This window comes from Falco biarmicus, chromosome 6 (assembly GCF_023638135.1).
Source record: "Falco biarmicus isolate bFalBia1 chromosome 6, bFalBia1.pri, whole genome shotgun sequence".
In the NCBI taxonomy this organism is placed as follows: Eukaryota; Metazoa; Chordata; class Aves; order Falconiformes; family Falconidae; genus Falco; species Falco biarmicus.
This window is the reverse complement of record NC_079293.1, coordinates 52,960,026-52,985,048: the sequence shown is the minus strand read 5'-3', so window position 1 is coordinate 52,985,048 and position 25,023 is coordinate 52,960,026. Positions and strand designations below refer to the sequence as shown.

The following is a 25,023-nucleotide window of genomic DNA, read 5'->3' as shown; positions in this document are numbered from 1 at the left end:
GTTCACTGGAGGGGGTGCTCCGCTGGGCAGCTTCTCTGCAGCTAGCAGATGCTTTTGTGCATAAGAATTGTGCTAGAGGTTTCTGAACAAGTGAGGCGTTCAGTGATGGAAAGTACTCTGTGAACTAAACAAGTGATGATTGGCAAATGCATTGTGCGTTAGGATAGTAATACAAAGTTATCAGGCACAAGATACCCAATTTGTTGTCATTTACAGACAACCTAGAAAGCTGGGTTTCTGTTCCCTAGCAATATTTCCAACGTAACTTTGGTTCCACTTAATTGGAAGCAAAGAAACAAAAAGGACTCAAAATCTGTTGCAGACTAATTAAGTTACTGAAGTCTGCAGATGCTCAGTGATACCGATACTCCTCTTGCTTCCATGGACCAGCTGCAGGCAGCTTCCAGTTCCCCGACTCCAAGGGGAATTTGGCGGTTTAATTTGCTTTTTCTTATCCACTCTGCATTCAAACTGTAGAAGCTGAGAAGTCAACCTGAGATCAGTAGGAGATGAAAATATGATTATGCACTTATGCTTTAATTAATTCGTTAATGAATCTATTAGAACGCAAGCTACCTCCCACTCATCTGAGATTAGCTCCTCTGTTCACAGCAGGACTCAAACTGTAGGACAGGACTCTAGGGCTGATCTTAGCTAGGAAACCTAGAATTTCCTTACCTATAGAAATCCAGACCAATTCCTCAAATCCAAAAGCTGGCTAAAAAGCACACATTCTAGCCTGATGTTACAGCACTTCCAACCAGCTCCAGGTATCATGTGATATGGATCTGTATCTGTACCATGGATAACTGCCTAATCCTTTAATTTATTCCTTTTATTCATCCTCAGAATGTTTCAGTGCTAGAAAATCATCACTGGAGATCTACGATAGGCATGCTTCGAGAGTCGCGGCTCCTCGCCCATCTGCCCAAGGAGGTGACGTAAGTGTCCGCTGCAGGAAATGCATCACTGAAACCAGCCCATGGCTTTCTTCACTCTTCTTAAAAGGACAGTGGCAAAGAGGCCCAGGATTCAGGGCAGGCTGAATTCCTGCCCTCTCTGGGTGCCAGTATGAAATCATGAGACAAAGTTACACAGCAGAAGTACTAAGACCTTGCCACTCCTGCAGCACAGGAACGGCCACTGTCAGTGCCAGGAACACTGAGGGTCCCAGCAGGAATGGACCTTTCCAGATGCATTGTTAGCATTTTTCGTTTTACATAGCACCAACTGAATATGGAAAGGTTTAGTGATTAAAAAGCATGAAATAGAGAGAAAAATGAAGGAGTTGGTTGAGTAGCATTGAGACTGCTCAGGACTTCCACACCTGACTGAGGAGGTGTGGTTCAGTCTTCACCGTCTTTTGGGGTGAAGTAATAAAGAAAAGCACAACATCAGCAGCTTGGCCAAGGATGCTGACTTTTTACCTGCTGGTTTTGTGCAGTGTTACTCCCCTCAATAGAGATGGAGCCAATGAACAGCCTGCAATACTAAATTGTAATCACAGGTGACCTTACCAAGAATATAAACGAGTTACCTGGAGGCAGTAAGCTCCATATCCCTCCTGAAACCTTTGCATCAGACCAACAACTTCAGTTGTACTGTATAAAGACTTCAGTCCTTCACAACTTTCAACTGCAACTTCAAAGTTGCAGTATTCACCACCCAGCTCTGAGCAGCTGAAGTAAGATGTGAGCATTTTTCTAGGTGCATCATGCTGTTGTTTTGGGATTTTTTTACTTTGCTAGCTCTTTCCAGAAGCTTTCAGAACCACCTATGCCAACAAGCATTTTTCTTCTACATTATCTATTCCTCCTAAACCCATTTAGGTAGTCAGAACAGCTGCACCCTGAAAACCCCAGCAGAGACTGACCAAACAGACTAGACTGGATCCATAAAGAAAGAGGAAGCTTTATGCTAGCTATGATCCATAGCAGGTTGTTCTGAGCTATTAATGTTCAACAATTCCATGACTGAAGTGGCTTATTTTTGTCTTAACTCCAGACAGGACATCGAGCAGCAGTTGGGCTCCCTGATCTTGGCAACAGACATCAACAGGCAGAATGAGTTTCTGGTCCGTCTGAAATCTCACCTTGACAATCAGGATTTGAGGCTGGAGGATGCACAAGACAGACATTTTATGCTTCAGGTAACTTGAAAAAATATTTTTCCACTATTTTTTTTATTGATTTTGCAAGTCACAATATTTCCTAGTGTATGTCAGAGTAGCATACAATAGCATGTCCAGACATCAGCATCTCCTTACCTATCACCATAAACACTTGCCTTCTGCTACCTGGCACGTCAAGCGAGCATGAGATGCCTCTAGTATTTGCTTGTGTAACGTCCTCGAGTCAAAAAGCTGTGAATGCAGCAGATAACAGGAGAGTGTCAAATGCTGAGAAATGAAGATAAGCTGTTAATTATTTTATTTCCAGACCACTGCTTCTCTTGCTAGTTTATAGTCTCTCTTCGGGCAAATGTCACTTCACTGGTGTTATTTTCTGGCATCATGCAGGAGCCCCCCCCCGGTCGGTGTTCTTTCCAAGACAGCCTGACATCAGGTGCCCAAGTCCTGGTCCTGTGATGGATGTTCAGAAGCTGCCTCTGCAGAGACAGCTGTTGCCATGGCAACAGGTGCCTCTCTGGTAGATCTGCCCAGCTAATGAAGAAACCATGCTTTATTCAAAAATCAAATAGATTGAGACTAGTTCCTTCAGCTAAGCTGCAGTCATTAACAAGCTTTTTCAGAATAAACCTCTACCTGTAAAAGCATTATTGTGATTAAAGTAGCTGCATGTACATGCTTTTCTGGAGAAATGACATTAATTTCACTCTTAAATACATAAAGGAGTTTAAGTATTCATTATAATTTATAAAACTAACATCTACACGTTACCACTTTGTGGAGGTTGCAGGAAAGGTGACGGCTGCAAGGAAAGAAGTGCTGATCTGTTAATTCTTCCCCCTCCAGCAGCGTGGGAAATACAGTAAGCTGCTCACCTGTCCTCCATCAAACAGCCTTCTGTCAGATTCCTGCGTGGACCATGTAGGGCAGGATGGTGGGCTTATCATATTTCTGGACAGATTAGGCAAGAAAACTGTGCAAAGGCAGAGGGATTACAGATCTCAACTACTGCAAATAGTTTCTTATGCACTTTCTTGAAGATAGGGACTAGGGCACAGACATGTTGAGATTTACTTACCTGGTGGATTAGTTGTGGAAGAGGAAAAGAAAAAAGAAATAATTAAGAAATGTTGATTAATCAGGGTAAGTTAAAGAATGTTTGAAAGGTCCTTGTAATGGACAGTAACATTAAAGGCTAATCAGTTTAATCCACAGAGAAAAGTGACTGGGAGACTTCCCTCTTCCAGTTCACAGGTCTGAATTTACACAGGAAATACTTCTTATGTTTTCCTCCTGGGTGCCAGAATGATTTCTGACCTCTGTCAGGCTATGTTCAGTCTGTGAAGAAATGAGGCACATGACATCTTGTTCCAGGGCAGTAAGACAGACAATTATACGTTTTACTTTTCTGAAGCAGTTACTTGATTTTAAAAACCTCTTGGCTTGCTGTACTCATTCCCCTGTATAGCACTTAAAAGTACTAGTTAACTAAGTGAAACCAAGCCAGGGGCAGTGCAGAGCACCCTGTGCTTACCTTTGTAAACAAAAATATGCCGACATTAAGATTAAGTGTAATTGAAGTGAGATGCAAGGTCACTCACTGAGACCACAGGGAAACGATGCCCAAATACACCAGCTTGGCTCTTCCCTTCCTTGTCATCAGCCATGGGTGCTGAGCCAGGCAGTCAGCAGGAGCCAGCCTGAGGCTTTTGTTGGCTTATTCCATGCAAGGAATATCCAAAACACTTTGCAGCCTTGGAATTTGGCCCTCCTCTTGTTCTTACTACGGTAAAGCAGGGGGCTGAATGAAAGTTTTGTTTGCAGCTTAAATAAATGTTTTTTCCTCAAAAGGCCTATTTAGGTGAAGCTGAGTCTCTAAAAGGTGATATTAACCGTTCCCAGCACCGCTGGTAAGGTGTGGGAGTTTCGTGACTGCAGATTTACTGCTGAAGCACCGCTATACAGTAACTTCCTTTCTCACTGCTCCTTTTCTTCTTTGCTTTCAGATTGCACTCAAGTGCGCTGACATTTGCAACCCTTGCCGACTCTGGGATCTGAGCAAACAGTGGAGTGAACGTGTCTGTGAAGAGTTTTACCGGCAAGGTCAGCAGTCCTCTTTTCAGGCTTTTTGTGTGGCGAGAAGTAGCATTCAGCCTACTCAGTTTGCTTTGAAATGTCCCTCAAGAACAAGCTGTTGAAGAGACACTTTGCTTCATTTCAAAAGTGGGAAGGGGTACAAGACCAGCAGCTATTTCTTTGCCCTCACTGCTCCTGTGGCAGCATCAGGCAGGAGGGAGGGTTCTACTGTGCCTCAGCACTTGAGCCCAGCTGGAGAGCCGGTGGCTGGATTCTTCTCTGAGAACTCCCCAGTCCCCGTTAGCATTTCTGAGCTGTAACGGTGCCAGGGCTACACTGCACCAAAGTCACTACACTGTCCACTCTGTTTTATCTTGCTTTTCATGCTCCCACTACAACTCCAATGGGAGCCTTACTCTCGCTGTTTCCCAAATATGGCACATTCTTCTGCCTACAAATGCAGAGAAAAGGGTTGAAATGCACTTCCCAGCATGCTGTTGAAAGGGCCAAAGCAGGCAAGCCAAAGCTCAGCTAGGACATACTGCAGATGTTTTCAAACCCCTGCAGAGAGCGCAGGCAGGCAGGGGTTTTTTTGAAACACAGTAATTATACCATTTGGCTCTATCTGCATGGGCAAGGTCATGCTGTGCTACAACACAGGGTGCCGCAGAGTTTAATCACTGCTAAATTCTTTGTTTGGAACATCCTGAGCGCTGAAGGCAAGTGGTACAAACACTAGAAGAGCACACAATAAAGTTCCCAATTCACTTAAAATCCTGCACTACAAAATTAAGCCACATCTGAGCTGGCACCTGGTACAGTTAGTCCATAACAAGGACAAATAGGCCATAAAGTTAATTTTCAGCCAACATCAGTTTGAACTGCTGAAATGTCTCTTAACTTTGATGCTTCTGAAGCACATAAGAAACTTGCCAGGTACAGATTTATTAGTCAGATGTGTCAACGCACAATCAATATCCAGCTCATGCGGACAGAGACCCATTTGTTCATTACCACACCTTGAGTGTATTGAGGAACCATGCTGAGAAAGAGACAGCACTCTCAACTCTTATAAATGTAAGCTTTTTCCCCAAGACTCAAGATCTACTAGTGTAACATCTAAAATATACCTGTGAAAGGGGATAGTGGAGCATATGAGACCAGTTAGAGGTGTAACAGGGAGAAAAAGCATTTCATGTGGGAGAATATGCAGAAACCGTGGTCTGACTGTCACTGGTGGTTGTATAATCCTGCTAAGTGACACAAAATAGCATATATTTAGGTACCGTTATCACTTTAAAATATTATTGTAGACCTCTCTGCCCCCTTACACACAATGCTGGGGCCTGAAAGTTTTTCTTGTCACTAAGTTTAACACTTGAAAACCACAGACCTCATGGTTTTATTTTTAACTGTAGGTGAGGCAGATAATACCACAATTAGTGCCTTGTTTAATCTTTCTTCTGCAATGCATATAAAGTTTCAAAATTTTTTATATCAGACATTTCTAATGTCATTTTAATAGAAACTCAGATCCTGGTCTTCCAGTCGTCTAGTGCACTACACTACATATATTAGCAAATAAAATATACAACTCAAGTACATTTCAGGGAGCACCTGATGTCTACAGCAGCCCCTAACACAAACCTTTCCTGCAAAAATACTTCAACTTGTTCTCTGATGTTTTGAAAGTCAATGAGGACAGAGGGTCAGTAATGCAACTTATTTGTTCATATGAAACTGGAACTGGCAAGAAACAAGTTTCAAGAAAATGGCTAATATTTAAGCAACATTAATGATCAGTTTCTCTAGTGAGGTTTTAAAATTGCTGGGAAGGTTTTCTCCAGCGTGAAAGTTCTCAACAACTAATTCTTGCAGTTACTTTTATAGCAACTTGAAACATAAGAAAATTGACCATCATTTATGTTCTTACCCTGCAAAGGAAAATCTTATTTTTGTCAACTAAATGACTTGTCAAAGACAAGAAGATGTTGGTACACTTCGAGCTAGACAAGCCAACCATTTTGAACCCAGAGGGGAACCTATAGAGGGGAAGGCACTGGAGTTAGACACTCTTTTTCTCCGTCAAAAATTTTTGGAAGAGGTAGAAGAGAAGACAGTCAAACAGCACATTTAGAAACATGACAAACTGTTATTTTGTCTTGGTTTTGCTGAATTGTTCCTTTTGATTGTTTGTGAAGCTAAAAATGTTTCCTTGATATTTTCTAAGTATCTAATTAAAACTGAAAATATTGCCCTCACATTTAAGAAGAAATTGTATGCTGCAGAGAAAAGAAAGGCAAGGCTTTAAAATGCACGTGGTATTTTATATGGGGCTATAGAACCTGAGTAGCACAATAGCATTTAATTCAAAACTTTCTGCTAGTGGGGAGGAAAGAGCTTTTAAACAAAAACAGTGGATTTAAAGCAAAGTGTTACTTTATGGGTTGAATTCAGTGTTTTGTCAGATCTGTCTTAAGGGAAAGTTTTGCAAAACCAGCCCTCACTACATCCTTATTAGTACATCAAATGGATGAAATACTACTGTCTGAAGGCAAGTGGCACATCTTAGTTTCTACACAGTTAGTCGTCCTTCCCTCCCATACGTAGACAGAAGAGGTCCTGTACCTCGTACAGTAACCAAGACTGCACCCTGGCAGTATCTTAGAGAAGACTCACATCACAAAAGATAAATGTATTGGACTCTCAGAGTGTTTATTTGGAAAAAAAACCCCAAAACCATCACACCCAAAACCTACCTCGTTTACAGCAGTCTTTAATTGCTTGCATGGGTAAATAGAAGCTCTCCAGCAGGACAAGTGTTTGTTGTCTGGATGGCAGAAGACAAATGAGACTCCCTGAGCTGCTTTTCTACTGAATTCTTAAATCCAGCTGGCTCATGGTCCTCTGTAACCACTCTAGCATATGCACGATCATTGCTATTGATTACCTTCAACTACACAAAAAACATCTCCTGCCTTAGCTATATACAGAAGACTGTCTTGCCATGACCATTGCTGCATCTGCAGGAATAGTTTCCACAGACTGTAAGCATCTTCTCGGTGCCAAATTTGGCCAGTTCTGCAGCAGCAGTAGTCCGAGGTGGCATCTGGGGTGAGCAGATCCCCCAGCCAGGCTGTTCTTCAACAATTTGAAACAGATCCCAGGGCCTGTCACAGCAGGAGCCACCTGCAGGAATCTTCAGGGTGGTTCCAGATATGCACCTAGACATCTCCTGCTCCAGTTGGTCAAATATTCTGCTATGAAGGTGGCTAGGAGTTCAGTCAACCACTTTGTTTTAAGTCTGTCTGCTGTCCGGAATCAGTCTTGTGCAGATGACTCTCTGGGGACTTCCTGCACCATCCAGGGAATTAGTGATGTAAGTACAGTGCAGCAGCACAGGCTGATACCCTGATACCCAGGTACACCACACTAATAAGACAAACTTTTAATTTCATTCTTTTTCCACATTTATGGCTTGAACTCCATAGCTCTTGACACATTAACACATGTTGCCTGAGCCTGTGCTCTGGCCCTTACTAGTTTGTTTGTGCAAACACAGCTGCCGACTGCCAGGCTCCATCACACTGCCCTTTAATGGTGATTTCTGCAAGCACACAGTAGCAACTTCACACTACAGTACTGATGGAGACACGTTTCTTCTAAAATTTCTGTTCTGCAGTTTTCTAGTAGGAAGAAATTTAGCAGTGAGTAAATGATCTAGAATGTCTTAAAAATCTTTCATGTGAGAGAATCAGGGTCCTTGGAACACTGTAATGCTCAGATTTAATGTTCATTCAGTAGTCATGTTTCCTTGGAGAGATTTTTTTCTTTGTATGGATACTCAATTTATCTGATGCTTAAAAAGAAGTCCAAAAAAGGTATTTAGGCATTTAACATGGTCATAATTGGTGGAATAATTCCAACTACTCAAGTCCACACAACTGCAGTCACGGTAAGAGTCTGGCATAGGTATGGAAAAGACATAAAAGTGGCAGAAAATTATTTTCTCTTCTGCTTTTTTTTTTTTTTTTGCAGGTGACCTGGAGCAAAAGTTTGAACTGGAAATAAGCCCTCTTTGTAATCAGCAGAAGGATACAATACCAAGCATACAGATCGGTAAGTATTACTTTCATTCTCTTCTCTCCATGTTTATTTCAGTATGGCACAAGCTCAAAGAGAACCTTTTTTTCCTCCCCTCCTCCCCCCATCTATTTGTTTTAACAATAAGAAATGCAGGTACCATAAGATTCACGATTCACATTCTGAATAAAAATGTTCAAAAAGGAACCTATTCAAGCCAAATATACAACAGAAAGACAAAGAAGTCATTATACAGTGAAAAAAGGGGCCATTCTACGTTTTAATATCTGTGGAGGAAAAATTGCAGCCAACATGTGATTAAACACTGGTTACTTTCTAGTCTGAGATCTCCTCAGAGAAGGATGCTGCTTCTCACAGATTTTAGTTACATATACAGATAGAGGCACATGCACTAGTCAAAAGCTGTGCATTTCAAAAAGAATTGATGGCTGCTTGAGGGTTTATTGTTATTTCTTGTCAGGATTTTTGCCACTCACCTGGCTGTTTCTTCTCAAGGCATTCTGTGGGGCAGTGCAGTCATGGAATGAATTTGTTCCTCAATTGCTGTCCTTTGTGTGTTTCACCAGGGTTCATGACGTACATCGTAGAGCCACTCTTCGAGAGGTGGGCCCAGTTTACAGGCGATACCCCTCTATCTGAAAATATGTTAAACCATCTCAGGAGGAACAAGGCCAAGTGGAGAAGTTTACTCCACAAGCAACACAGCAGTAGTAGGAGCAATGACCACTCAGGTCAAGTGACTGGCAGCCAAGAACAGACTTTAAATGAAGAAGAGACTCCTTAGTGGCAGCTTTGCACTTTTCCTTATAGCACTGCTATCTCTGTCTTGATCACAGCAGCAAACAAAATCGTGGGGAGCTAGGAGCCTGTTGTCAAGACCATGGAAAGGGAAGAAATGGCAAAGCAGACGCTGTAAGGGTCCTCATGAACAAGCCCGTGGTTCTGCTGAGTTCCTTTCTGGATCTCCTTCACGTTGCTCTCCCTTCTCTTCATTCTGTACATGTGCGATGCCATTCATCACTTTTGACCATGAACCGCCTGAATGCAGAGTCCCAGTTAGCAGTACTGAAGCCAGGCTGGTGATGGCTGCTGTGAAGCAGGGAGGATAACTGAAACAACAGGGGAGAAAGAGGCACTCTTGGTTATATATTCATTTACCATGAGTCATACTGTGACATATGTATATAGGCCCAGAGCACCGTACGCTTTCCAGGCTGGCAGCTGGGCTGCACATTAAACCACCAGCATCTTCAGCATCCAAAGGACACTGGCTGAGTGACGCAGTGCTCACAGAGGGCAGAGAGAGTCTGGTTATTTTAGTAATTAAAACAAAAACCTTTTTAACTTTTGTATTCTGTGCACTAAACAACAGATCTATAAACCTTGGACTGAAGTTACTCTCCATATACACAACTCCAGTGTAACAAGGCTCATTTTGGTAATCATTTTTATGCCACTTTGGAAAAGACGGGCATCTTCTCATTGCAAGGAGCAGTATTCCCTCGCAGCCAAAAGGGAAGGTGTTGTACAGTCTAAACCTTTGAAACATGAACAGATCTATCTTTTGAGTACTGTTTCAAGTAACATGTTTATAATCATATATGTACATTTTCTGTAAATACAAAGCGCTACTGATTCCCATGCCAAAATACTGGAGTACTGTGGGATTGCTACCTGTAAAAACATTGGCACTGTGAACAGAATACTGTTAGTTTTAATACAAGAGAAAGCATTTGTAAATATGGTATAGAGTTTATTAATATACACCATTGTTTGTGGATAAAAGCCTTAACTTTTAGCATCCTTCATCTTCTGATAGCTGCCAAAATCATATGATCACAAGATATGATTCTGAACTGCCTTTCCACTATCCAAGGTGTATCAAAGGTCATTAAGGAATGAAGGCTGGCAGGATAACTTCTTGAAAACTTCAAACACATTCCATATGGGTCCGTGTTGTTAATCCATGGCACCTTGCACATTCAGTCTAGGCAAATGCTTCACCGAGCCTGAAGTTTTAAGTTCAAAAAAAAACCAAAACCCCACAGCAACACCACATAATTTGACAGTTCAAGCTGAGTACCTTTTATTGAAGAGTGTGAACTTCTATTAAATAGCTTAGTGATTTACAAAGCATGACATTCTAATAGTTCTGGAGTCCAATTGTTTTCTCAAGAGAAGTTGCAGTGCAGCTGATTTTTCTCCCCCACATTCCCGCCGCCTTAGATAGCCAGCTAAAAAATGCATTTGTATTTTTTCTTTTAATCAAAAAAATTCTTCAACTGACTTTGAGATAAGTCTCAGTGAAGGAAAATGTGTTGTAGTCAGATTATTAAGAAAAATCCTCTTAACTATCATAGTAGCTGAGGAATTTTCTATGGTCTCATGTTTGCGAAAGATACATGGCCTTATCTATGCCATAAACAACCTCAGTTCAGATCATCTTTATAAAACTTTTCTTAAGTTTCCATCATTTTAATGAGATTGTATTCTCAGACACTACTGCATTGCACCAAAGCAATTGTCCCCTTCTCTTCTGCTCCCCGCCCCCCCCCCCCCCCCCCCCCCAATTAATTGCATTCAGGTAAAGTATAGTGGTGTTGTAAACCCCCGGTATATCAAATCTGTATAGCTGTTTCCCAAAAGAACTAGCAGATACGGCCATATAATCATGTTTGGATGTGAATACCTTGGAGAGGCCAACAAAGAAAAAGCGATTTAAGTTGGTGTTTGAGAAAGATAATATTTACTTATAAAAGTGCAAGGAAAGATATAATAGATTTTTTTTTCTCAAATATAGGGAATTTTGACTTGGCTAGAAAAAGTGTTCATGCTCATAAGGTGACTAATATGTTAAAGGAAAGGAAAAAGTTTTAGTAAAGGATGTTTTACTCTACTAATTCATTGGACATGTATCTTCAGAGCAGGAGGCTGAAACCCAGTGAAGTAGGAAGGTGGAAATCACTGTGAGAACACAAAGTATCCTGAAAACAATGTTGTTCTACTGTTTTGTAAGCTGTAAGCAGTAGAAAACATTCTCCTTTCCTTTCCCAAATGGGACTGACATATTAGAAGTACCATAACAAGCAAAGAGAGAGAGTTGTAGTAGGATAAAATTGTTTCTAACTACAGGACATAAATGCCTTTTTAACCACCTGATGGTGGGGGTGGAAGCATCACCACTTTGCAGGTTTTTAGGTGTATCTTTCCTTCTGACAGATTTAGGACGATTATTAGGACATTATGCAAGCAGTGTAACATGCTGCTTAGAAGCACTTGAGTACATACAAAAGGATATAATTTGCCATTTTGTCTTTTTGCTAAGAAATGGAAGCTATTTTCCATCTAATTCAAAGATTTTTTTAAAAATGTTCTGAAATTTAGTTAAACAAACCTGGTGCTCTAGCAGCATAAAAAGCTCTTAACAGATACACTGTTGAGCTGTTTCTGAGCAGCTTCCAGAAAACAGGTCCAACAGGAAAGCTTAGGTACAAATCAAGTTCTGTTACAGCTACAACAAAACCAAGACTTACTCTGTAATGAGACCCTGCAGGGTCTGTTACAAGTCTCTTACCAAGTTAAAACTTCCCACCTTTGAAAAGCTGCTCTTGAAATGAACAGGTTGTGGGGTGTTTAGGTGCACTGAACGTACTTGCTAGATTTCAATCACCTTGTCTAATGAACCAATGCTTGAAGTAGGTTGAGTGTGGCTTCAGAAATGCTTCTGTACGTGGGAGCCAAACCCATCACACAAGTTTGGTTCTGGGCCAGTTTGCCTCAGGTGCTCTAGACGGAAGTGTGCTGAAAAGTTAGGCTGTGGCAGGAGATGCCTGGCAGCCAGATTCACTGGGGTCTGTAAAGAAAAATGCTACAATTTGATTTTTCATAGAAGCCAAACCATACCCGATACAAGCAATCCAACAGCACCAGTGCTCAGTATGTGTGGTTGTGATATATATTGGGTATTCTGTAGTCTGGAGGACATTTCTGTACTGGGATTTCTCTCCAGGATGCCAGCAAGAATGCTAGATGCACAGAATAGAAAAACATCTATGCAGATAATACAGTGGCCCTATTAGCCACTTTACAGAAAGCCCTTGTAAATTATTTTTCTTTCTTATTGGGCCAGTGCAGCTAAAAGATTCTGAAGTTTTAAAACTGAGTTAGGTTTTTCATATAAGCAAAGAAGCAGAAAACTGCTAAAAGCAGGAGCTTAAAATGTTTTTATGCCCCACAAATACAACTCATTTGATCAAAACCTAGTTTCTTTGAATGCACATTTCATGCCATCAAAGAGGCAAATTCTGTATAAATAACAACAACAATAATAATAATAAAGGGGTGATAAATCAAACTTTTAGGCTGGCTAAAATAATGCATACATACACATTTTCATTAAGTAAATATTTTACCTACATTTGGGTTTTTAAGGGTCAACATTCCAGCAGCCAGCCAGAAGGGGGTAAAAAAGGACTCTTGAAAACGTGTACCTTTGGAATACAGAAACAGAGAGAGGAGTAGCTGAAACTAAGTAGAGTCTATGGAGGAAAAGAACCCACATGATCTGCAGTTGTATCTAACCTAATCTACAACTTGGGTCAATTAGTTTTGTATAAACTATTGGTTTTCATGAAGAAAATCAGTCTCCCCAGTGATCAATAAGGCGGCTGCTACCACAGTAAATGAGATAAGCCCATTTTCACACTGCATAGCTATCCCACAAGCTTTTCCAATCTGTAGTTGAAATTTCTGTTAGAAGTTTCCAACAAAACAGAGACAGAATGCATACTAGTCCTTCCAAATGGACTCTCCTGAGAAAGGAGAAACACTCAAGTTATAATTTCATTTTCAGGTATCAGTCAGGGTACCAGCCGTAATTTATAGCCTTATATTTTAAGTCACTTAGCTGAGTTGTCCATAAAGTACGCCCCTTCCACTCCTGATACCACCATCCCCTGCTTATGACCCACAAAAATCAATACTTAAATTTGAATTAAAGTCCTGCAAATGCAAAAAAAGCCACCCTAAAACACAAACAAAACAAAAACCCAAGGCAAGCTTCATGCCATGAATATGTATCCAAATTACTTTGATTGGTGCAAACTATTATGCTATTATTTGTTTCTATCATGCATCTAATATTTTAGGTACATAAACTTTTAAGTGCAGAGCATAAGTTTGACTTGGATGTAAAATATATTCTGCTTATCTTTGAATTCAAGATTGTATATGTCATGTTTATTGTAAAGCATTTTATATATACATATTCACATACCTTCTACAACTCTATGGGCCAAACACTGGTCCCACCAACTTCACTGGGACCAAGAATTAGCCCCCATATGTGCGTATATATGCCATATGCATCATTCTGAAAGGAAGCACTAGATTGTGTGAAAATGCTGTGACTGCTATGCAGTGATGCCAAGAGACTTAACTGTATCTTTTTTTAACATACTGCTGTAAGTATTCATCATGTCAAAGAATGACAACTAATAAAAAAATTAAAAATAATTTAAAAAAAAGGAATTAATTGTCCAGAGTTCTTTGGTAGAGCCAGTTGATTGAAAGCATCTCCTTCATTTGCATAAAGCATCCTGGTTTGATAAGGCAGCAAAAGTCCCGCTGCATCCATCCTCCTACTGCCTCTCCTCCCTACCACTTTCCTAATCACTTTCCTAGTGCACTGTTTTTGTGAGAACTTTTCTCTAACTTCACCCTTTGCCTTGCTGTAGGAATTTAAATGGAGATACCAGCAAGGGAAGTCTTTCCATATATTTCTTCTAAGCATATAGTAGAAGGATTTTCAAACCCCTGGGAACATTTTTTCCACTTCAGTAAAGAAGAGGGAGTTGTCTTTTACTACTGTTTGAATTCCCATAACTAGTTCTCCTTAATATCATTGGTCAGTTTTAATCTCCGTTTTCTCATTCCTCAGTTGCAGACCATGTTATATGTATGTGCAACATGACAGAAGTTCTGAATTTTAATTGAAGATATGGAAAACTATCAACATTTCTACAATGATAAGTACTTCAGAGTGAGAAATACTTGTCATTGCTGATGGGTGTTTGTCAATGCAGGGACTCTTCTTGACTTTGAATGATCTCTAAGGCCTGAATTTATTTGTACCTCAGAGTCTTCAGTAACAACATTCACACAGTTTGTGCAGTGCAAATGCTACAATTGAACTGAATATAGGAGCTGGAAATATATTTGCTTTCAGCATTATTTAGCCAAAATTTTAAATTTACTTTCTTATGATAAAAACCCCCACCCTTCATAATCACAATAAGAAGTGTTTTCACGTGTCCCCCAGATGCAAGCTGAATTGCAGAATAGATTCTAGAATTAAGTCCCTTGGAGATCTGTCCTATATATACAGGGAGTTGTGATAGTTTATCCAGGAGAAGTTTTACATAGTCAGCTCTGGAAAACCACTCACAATTTTCCACAACAGAATTAGCAGCGTTATTTTTAGGTACAGCTAAGTCAATATATCCTCCTACTTTACAAAGGCACTGTCCGTATGGATGCTGATGTTTAATGGTTGAAAACAAATAATGTAGACTAGTAAGTTGAAATGAATCACTGAACTTGGCAGCAAAAGAAAAAAAAATAATATGCCAATAAAGACTTAAATGTGGTTTAAAGCTCAGGTGCAGAATCTTGGAAATACAACTATTCATTAAGAAAAGAAGCAATACAATATGCATGTGACGATTATTTAGGTGACAGTCACTCCTTTTCCCTAAAGGTGAGGAAGGCAGGGTCTCTCCAGTGTCCAACACAGTCTGGTCCTCTCTGAGCTAACATGGGTGCAGTTAGAAAATACGCTGGTTTTAGCAACAAGACAGGCTTACGGTGTTCCCGCTCCTACACCTCTCGATCTTTCAGTGATGTGCACAGTGCAGTCTCAAACAACTATTTTGACTATATTGAGGGACAGACAGAAAATGAACAGCAGGATAAAGTGCTTAAATTGGCTCTGCCACTAAAACCAGCGGATCACCTTACTATATCCTGGGCTAGTTTGGGTCACAGGCAACGTTTTAACTAAACATCACGTAACAGCTCCATCCACGACAACAGAACTTTGCTACCAGCAGCACCACTTCCTAGAAGCTACTTGGGTGTCCACACAGGGCCACATAGACCTAAACATGCAAGGAAACAGCAGATTAATTTCATGTCAGATGATTTGATGGTAGTACGCCTTAGAGAGAAGACCCTACAGGACTCTAAGTATATTGTACTAGATTAGGAAGGGGACCTGTGTGTCATACATTGCAACTAAAATGGAGTATTAAAATTCATACAAAGAGGGATAAAGAGGAGCTGTACTAATATCTCCACCTCTCCTACCACTAAGCAGCCGGCTTAGAACTGGTGCGGACCAGGGGAATCCGACTGTTTAATTAAAATAAAGCTCACATTCCCTATTAGTGGGTGAACAATCCAACGCTTGGTGAATTCTGCTTCACAATGATAGGAAAAGCCGACATCGAAGGATCAAAAAGCGACATCACTATGAACGCTCTCTAGAAGGCGCAAGTACAAGAGTGGGAAGTGTAAAGAAGGGTGGCAAAAAGCACTTTGAATCACAAAAAACCTCCAGAAAGGCAAGATGAGGGGGGAAAAAAAGACTGTAGCTTCATTAGTACCACCTATTAAAATAAGAAAAAAAAAGAACATTTGGGCACATGGAGACATTGAGAGCTTCTGTTTTCCCTAAATCAGAACACAGGTAAAATAAAGCAATATACGTGGAAGTTGCTGCCACAAGAATACATTAACTTTTAACCACACAGCAAAACTTAAAAGAAGACTGAACACTCATATGAACAAAAAGGAAATTCATGTTTACAAATAAATATTACTAAAATCATAATCTTCGAGAAAACATACTTCAAGACTTAAATCAACCTTTAGTTTAAAATGATGCTTTCATGACCTACTTGTGCAGGTCAGCAGCTGCTACATTCCAAATCCAGAGTTTTCATTTATTTAACCAGAGGATTCCTATGAGCTCAGCTCATACATAAGCGTATTTATGAAAGAAATATAGCTACCAAAAAGAAAAATCTATAGCTACACCTACCCATGAATTTGATGCCCAGCCTCATTTATATAGCAGGACCTATCAGCACCCGGAGATAAACTGGGGGCTAGTCACTTCTGGCAATCGAAATTGGGAAAAAAAAAAAAAAAAAAAAAAAAAGGCAGCACTGAAACATAAGGTAGATTTAGAGACAGATTCAACAAGAAAAATAAAATACTGTCCCAAAGACCACTCTTTTGTATCTTTCATGTTTTGCATTGAATATTTCAACTCACTCTTTAGAGGGAGGAGGAAGAAAAAAAAAATCTATATTAGCACCATCAACTGAGAGACCAAAACATGAACGGAACTACTTTGTTTAAAATGTACTGTTTTGCTGGGATGAGGTTCCATGAATATGACAAGTACTTCAGGACATCACCAGTGACCTCTCTGGTACCCATGCACAACACATTTTCCCTCAACATATCAAAAAAGCCAACAACACCTGTTCTACCATCACTGAAGAAACATTAAGGAAGGGCCATTTGCACTATGTGCTTTGAAGTACCTTTTATCAGCGCTAAGGCCTAATTAAGCTGCACATACATGTGTATGCTGACTGCTCCAATTCCCACATTAAAGTGGCCTTCTTTAACAATGCTGCTACCTGAAGACTGTCTACATAAAGACAGACATGTAACAAACTAAGTCAGTGGTGATGTTGGATGGGTACTTCAGCTACTCAAAACAGCCAAGTGACATTGGCACATTGTATGCTTCAGGTGCATAACGGCGTGTAAAAAGTTTTAACGTAGCAAATACACTGCCTACATTTACCTTCACTGTAGCTACAAAGATGATACGCAGAGAAGTTCTATTACCTGAAAGTTTTAATGAACTTAAGTGAAGAAACATGGATAAGAAGCTTCCTTCTGCACTGGATCCTCACAATCCCTGTGTGCTCATTGTGTCAGCACTCCCATCTGGAGATGACCAAAACCAATTACCAAGCCCCATTTTTACCTTCTTAGTTCACTTGCCCCTCTGTGCACATTTAATTACAGTCAGCTTCTTGAAGACACCAACTAGTCACAAGCAAGGCAAAATATAATTTGCTTTGGGACAGTATGCTATTGATTATGTTCCAAATCATGTGTTACGTTCTTTTAAAGAGTGGAGTGTCTTCCCCCTCACCCCCAAAAGAAAGAGGGAATTTTTCCTTCTCTGAGGTACTCTGGATTGGGCTGGAAGAGAGATAGGTCAGACACTGCAGGGTATTTCATATAAGAGAGCCACAGGAAGAAGCTCACAGTTCACCTGGAGAATGCAGCAAGTAAATAAAATTCTTGGGAGGCTTCGCTGTCACCTGGACATGAAGAAACTTCGCTGCAACTCAGAAAGGTACTGAGTGAAGTGGAAGCAAGGACCTGCATGCAAGGGCAGAACCCCCTTTTAATTTGCTGTCTTTTTGGTAGTTTCTGAGCTCTCCCTAGTTAAGACTATGAAGGCTTTATTGTAATAAAACGTGACTTTTTGATTTCAAGAGAAACATTTTCCTGAAGTTCAGGTCAGCTTCAATTCCTGCCACTTTTTATTAGGCACATTTTACAACAGTATAATTTTTTAATTTTTTTTTTAAAGATATTATTGTATACAGTTCAGTTTCCCAGTTTTAAGCACACATACTTGAAAATATTACTATTAATGTTTGCTTATGAAGGTGTGTAGGAAAGGTGTGTGGACTTCAGCGGTCTTTTGCCAGATCCTCCATCTGCCCAAGACCTAAACATATCACAATATAACCTTGCATTACCAACAGCCTTCATTTTCTCCTGGACACTTCCATTACTTAGGCCTACATGTTTGCAGGTTTTGAAATATAAACTGCTAACAAAATTATCTGGCATTTTCACTATTGCAGCTCAGCAATGTGACTCAACAGTTACATTGTACGTGAAATTCTAGATAAAGGGGGAATTTATTTATTTGCACTGTGGTTACGCTTTGGCGTGCTCTAGTTACAGATCAGGACCCCACATGGGACACCAATACTGCTTCTACCACAAGTCTTCGCAACAGAAATAATTTAATAACTTCATGTTACTTCAAAGCTCATGAAGAAAACCACCACGGATCACGTAGAGAGCTAGATGTGAAAGGACAGCATTTACTTTAACGATAAAGTAGCTAAACTCTTCAGGTTTTGTGGAAAAAGTTAATTAATCACCTCTAAGTACCTTAAAAAAAAGAAACCTGTACATTTTGCTGGTTTTTTTGAGGAAAGCATTTATCCTTCACCAATGCAACTGCAGTTCATTCTTACTGGTACCTCAGTGTCGTTACTATAAGGGGAGAGGTTACATCATCGCTCTTCAGTTACCTGGCAGCTTCAAGTTTTGCCTGTAGGTGTTCTATAGCTCTCAGGGACACCTTATATAATAATATAGATGTAATTTTTCAGCTGGCACAGCACATCTACAAACCTGGATTTTACTGAGCTCTGAATATCAGCAAGGAGTTTGCACCTTCAAGAGTAGCACAGACTGCTCCCTCTGTGAAATGAAAAGTACTTTTGAAATGTAAAACAAATATTTTTAGTAAAAGCTAATCCCTTTGTAAGACAACCTATACTAAATACATTGGAAAATAAACATACTTCAAAACTTCTCTGCATGAAATAATGTAAGGGGAAGAGAAGGCAGGCACCATTGCCAAAAGGTGACTCAGCCAAGAAAATCTCTTAGAAAGTTCACCTGGATTCACACATCTGAGGCCTGAGCTTTTACATCTAATAAGCCTTGATCACCTAGATAGCAGAAGGCATAGGTTTTTTTTATTGGATTTTTTCATTTGTTTCACTCCACAGTTATTTCACTGTAGAAGTAACTTTGGGTTCTACTACAGAAGAAACAGAGTTGCCACTTCCCACTGTGGATGTCATTCTCATTATTGAAACACACTCTCATTTAAATGATTCTAGTCTTCACTTCACATAATAGTAACACTGGTTAGTATTATGTTTCTCTCTGTCAGAGAAAGAGGCTTTTAGTATCTTTTCTTTTCTCTTTTACGTGTTCACAGACCAACCAGGTCACTGCAAACAGATTTTCTGCTTCTGAAAGAAGACAGTAGCAAAACCTATAAATTTGAACAAAACTCCTTTACAGTTTTCCAACTGACTGTTGGAAATGTTCTCTCTTTCTGAAGAGCTAACCTACTATGACATTACCATTACAGCTTTGTGCCATCGTTCCCATCTTCATTATTTCTCTCAAAGTTATTTCTGTTTTTAATTATCTACAAATTTTACTACCTATTTCATTACTAAAAATACGAAACTGCATTAACCTAGAACCATTCTCTATAACCCTAGTAGAAGTACTTCCTTCCAGTGATTACTATTATCTGCCAGTTAATCAGTTCTACATCCATTTAACACCTATTTTGTGGACAATATGAATGCTACATTTTAATTTATGTTATTCTATTAGAGCTATTTTTGTCAAAGGTTATTTAAAAGATCTATTTTCCAATAAAGTCACCCGAGATCACTCCTGTTACCTAAGTATTTGGAAATCTGCAATAGGAACCCATCATACAGATTTTTGGCTAAGACCGAGACATGCTAATTGACCTATAGCCACCTGGTTTACCCCACTTTTCTTGAAAAGAAAAAACTTAGATGCCACAATAATTTTCTGAATTTTTGTATTACTCTGAGGTTCATTCAAAGTTAACATAAAAGGCCAGATATGTCCTTCAGCCAGCTCCTTTAGAATTTGCAGATGCAAATTGCTTAACCATCTGCAGTGCAAAGCTTTTTTCTAGCAAGCAGAGTTTAATTTAATCCTCCATTAGAAAATTACTTTAGTAGTAATTAGTGATTATGCTTTTTTTTTTAAGTAAATACTTTTCACTTTTGCTAAAACCAATGCAATTCGGAAGTGAGACTTTGATTCTTGTTTAAGCAACAGAACAGCAACAACTTCTAAATGAAAGTGCCAGTGACAATTACCAGGTGTGATGTTCATGATATTCAACTTCTATCAGGTCAACTATTTATGATTATTGTGCTCAGTCAAGGTCTGGCCACACACCACTTTCTTCAAAGCTACAGGATCTTTACTGTAAGGGAGACCTGCATGCTGCAGAATGAGAAAGGACTTAGCCCTATGATCAAGATGCACAGCATTTCTCCACGATGTTTATTATGCTAGAGAGGAGGAAAAGGGGAGTACAGATGTGTAGAAATAACATAAGTTTCTGTGGGTTCCCCAGGCAACTACTAGCTTAGAGGACTGTTAACATGCCTAGCAACAGCACCAAGAGCTTACAAAGCATGAAGCAGGATCTCCCAAGTTCTGTTTATTTCGCTTACCTTATGTTAATATTTCTTGCTTTTATTTGTGACCTCAAAATACTAACTCAACATCAAAAACGACAATATCAGTGACAAACCAAACTATAGAGCAGATTATTTGGTAGACATCAGTCTCATAAGCAGCCTCATTGTTCTAACATACTAAGTACAAGATATACTCTTCAAATCTTAAAAGGCTATACCACTACTGAGAAATAATAAAGGGGCTGAAGATTGTCTAGAAGTTTAAACAAAAAAAAGACCCAGAAGAAACATAAGAAGCAAAACCTTAATATATTCATATACATGCAGACAGTGTATATGAGAGGAATAGAAGACATAGGAAGCAAACACAACCAGATGAAAAACGTTTGAATGGTCAAACGGGCAAATAAGGAACAGAGGTTGTTGATAAAGCCCACATTTCACCTGGGTCAAATCAAAGCACAACTTAAAACTATCAAGTTTTACTATCACAAAATACTGACTTTCAGATTACTTTCCCTCTGTACATGCTGGTAAGGCAGCTCCTAACTTAACAAATTAAACCCAAGAACATTAAGTTTGATGTCTATTCAGAAACACTTCCTCACAAGCAAGGAAAGAGCATAACAAAACGAGCCTGGCTTATCAAGCCCACCCCAGTAGATGACAGTCAAACATGGTATGTAAGTCAAGCAATACACGTACCAGAAAAAGTATAATGAAAAATTATGACTAAAACACCAGCCAGACAAAATTAAGTAAGAAACAACAGAATACACATACAAAAAAGCAGTACTCTAAAGGACAAAACCCCCTCCCTTTAGTAGTAGAACACACAGCCAGCCTAATGGATCCGTGCTGCTGATCGGAACTTTTAACACAGATTCCTACAGCTCTCACTATCAAAAGACAAGACAAATACTCACAGGCTGTAAACTATAAGGTGACAACACATCAAACAACCATAAGGCAACAATAACACGTGAAGAACTAAAACTAAGCTTCCTTCGAATTTGTTCCTACTCCTCCTCTATACCAGCAGCTGCTGCTCAGTGGCAACGACCTCCCAGCAAATACAGCTGCTGTGTTACAGCGCAAGAACTAAAAAGTAAAACAATCAATTTGGTTTAACTTTCCCCATTAAGTAAAATGCAGAGTACTAAAGAGGAAGCAGAGATGGCAAGAAGAGAAATCTTAAATGTACAAATTCTCCACAGTTCAAGATGACAGAATGGGCAAGATGTTACTTATTTAAAAATATGTAGCTAAATACTGCCTTTAATTCCACTCTAGCAACTCTAATAAAGTTGATAGCAATGCAGAAGCATTACTGAAGGTTGAGCTTTGCCCAGCCCTGCAAACATGCACTTACTCATCTTTATGAACGAACCCAAACTCGTTCAAGTCCTTGTTTACATGTGACGAGCAAAGAATGTGTATGTTTACATGAGCAGAGTATAATCTTTCATCTGAAAGAAAAATCTCAATTTTAATGTCAGATGGTCACTTTGACATTTAATCAGTAAGTAGCAGCATGTTTTCACTTGTATAACCTAAACGTTATTTACACAAATCCCTGCAATTTCACAGCAATGCTCATTACATGTGTACCACACCACAAACAGAATTTTTTCTCCAATAGCCATTTTACGTGGGATATGAGAGCATATTTCTTCAGGAAAAGACCACTACCAGATGAAGCTCCTCTCTAGCTCACCACATAAAATCTTCTGTCTATTCTCCTAGAAAAATGAAGTAGCAGATTTATTTTGTGAATAACAGAATAAACTAGCCTAGTGTTGGCTTTTTACTAATCCAAATACACATACAGTTCACCATAACACTAGTAAGTTAGAAGCATATAACCTCTACAATTCAGTGAATGCCACTAAAAAGATAAAAATACAAAGGGATGAAAATTTTATTGTTAGACCTAATACTGACAAAGCAGAATTACTTAAAGACTTGCAACATAGATCTGGTATAACACTGCACTCTTGTGGTTAGATACATGCAGTTTATCTGCAGAATGTATCAACTATTTACATCAATTATTTTCAAAAATTTCGAATATATTTTACTCTAAGGCATTTTTTGCTGATTAGGGGTTTACCACTAGTGCCACCTCCACCCCTGCACACTGTGCTGCTACCTCTCTGTTACTTAAAGAGGAAATTTAGGCTCCTGCTTTCAGTTCTCTCACCCATTGAAATTAAATGCCTAAATTAGCCTTAAACAAAAGGTATGAATACTTCCGTCCCAATAACGATCAAAATGAAAGTCTGAACACTCTTGCTTACACACATAAACAATCTGCTTTTAAAGCCGCTTTCAGCCTTCCAGGCAAATAGCCTGAATGAAAACGTAAGCCGAAATTAAAATGTGAAGAGGACTAGAAACAGATGGAACAAAAGCACCACATTGTTTTTCTTTAAGCATGGGGTAAAAAAACAAAAAACAAACAAACAAAAAAACCCACCCAAAACAAAACAAACAAACAAATTCCCACTGCAGAAGAGGAGATCCTGCTGACAGGACTATTGGGGAAAATAATGAATATCAAAAGAAGGGCCTTTTGATTATTATAATTAGTCATTAGAACTAATTCTCTAAATAAAGAATACATGGAAACTAACATCTAGCGCAATCAAAAATATCTCTCAGCTAAACAGCTAAATTATAGCTAGAGAAAACAGAGTAAAGTTACAATATTACAAATAAAACTACTATTTCAATCTCCTAGGAACAAAATATGGCATTTGAATTTAAAGAAAAAGATCCCTTTAGCAACACAGAAGATTTTAGAAGCTCCATTTTTTGCTAGGATTGCAAGTTCAAATACTTACTGTAGGTGCTTCCATAGACATCTGAGTGAATTAGGATTCATATTCACAATTAAGTGACTTTCAGACATTTCTTTCTAGTTCTGCTAAACACTGGCCAACACCATTTATTTGTAACTTGATTTTGAGATGTCCTAATATAAATTAAATAAAACAGCCGTTTGGGTTAACAACTGTTATCTTATAGAAGATAGCTATTCTATTAATACACGTGCACAGATGGACAGGCAAAACATTTCTTTGCCGAATAATTAGAGGTATAAGAAGTACATTGAAAACTGATCATAAATAGAAACTATTTCTGTTGGTGACTGGTATTAAAAAAAGAAAAAAATTCTGAAGAACAAGAATTTGTATGTAATCTGGGCAAGTAATACTGAAATGGACAAAATATTTCCCAAGTTGAAGGACAGCTGTCTTCTTTACCCTTTACCCACAACATAAATTGAGATATTGTTAAAACCATCAAAGCAGTTAAACACTGGGCTCTAAACAAAATGTTTCAAGGTGTAACTATGGAGCATGATGTGCATGTTTATAAACCACTGGAACATTTACAAACAGCAAGAGAGGAAAAGGCTTGTCAAAGACCCTTCCAGATTGTGCCTTTCACATTTGTCAAACTGCAAGAAACAAAAGCAGATTTATACAGATAGAAGCATTAATCCGTGTCGTGCTTTGTTTTACATAACTCGTTACTATTTCTCATAACACATGCATTATTTGTGATGACTTTATAGATTCTTCCTTTTCTTACAAAATCTCTTCTATACTTACTATTCAATCCCTTTCCTTTTTTTGCTATACTGTTTATAGTAACTTCAGCTTTGTACTTCAAAATATTTTGAAAAATAATAACAATTTTCTGGTTTTATACATCAGTGATTTACAGCAGGTATCCTTCTAGCTAAGCTACGTGCTTCCTGTCCAAATCTTTGAAATTAAATTGGACAATTTAAAGTACACCGAGTTTCTCTGAGGGAAGGACCCATATCTACCATTATAGAATTTATCTACTTCCAGTTTCTCAAAGGCAGAACTACATTTGTTCATCCAGGTAGGCACACTTGCTGAGGTACCAGATGGTTCAAATGTGCTTTCATGCAGTAACTTCTTTTTAACATAGTTTTTTTCTCCTGAAGATTAATATTGTCTCTTAATAATCCTTACACTTTGAAAAGAGAAAATCTTGAAGGAGATAGCGACCAAGAAAGTTTGATTATGCCAATACAGGAAGTATTGAGACAAGAGAGGTTGGTGAAATAACAGAATAGAATAGGACTGCAATATATAAATATATATTGTACAAAATATATGCTGCTGCATACAAGCAGTAAGGCAAGAAAGGAAAAAAAATTAGTTCATTTATTGAAGAAACACTACAATAGCTTCACTATTAAGTTATACTAATTAACATAAGTACTGCAAAGATATAACCAAATAAAAAGCACATATCAACCTTGTGTAGATTTTATCCATGAAC

General features: G+C 39.0%; 1 protein-coding gene across 2 annotated transcripts in view; it reads left to right on the top strand.

Annotated features, from left to right (window-relative positions):
• The window catches only part of PDE7B (phosphodiesterase 7B), a 181,109-nt gene extending 167,276 nt beyond the window's left edge, over window positions 1–13,833 (top strand). For both annotated transcript variants that reach the window (XM_056342802.1, XM_056342801.1), the window contains 5 exons: window positions 850–941; window positions 2,005–2,149; window positions 4,135–4,231; window positions 8,243–8,323; window positions 8,875–13,833. In XM_056342802.1, the coding sequence (XP_056198777.1) occupies window positions 850–941; window positions 2,005–2,149; window positions 4,135–4,231; window positions 8,243–8,323; window positions 8,875–9,092 (633 nt within the window). In that variant the 3' untranslated portion in view covers window positions 9,093–13,833. The remainder of the gene's footprint in view (window positions 1–849; window positions 942–2,004; window positions 2,150–4,134; window positions 4,232–8,242; window positions 8,324–8,874) is intronic.
• The last annotated feature ends 11,190 nt before the right edge of the window (window positions 13,834–25,023 follow it).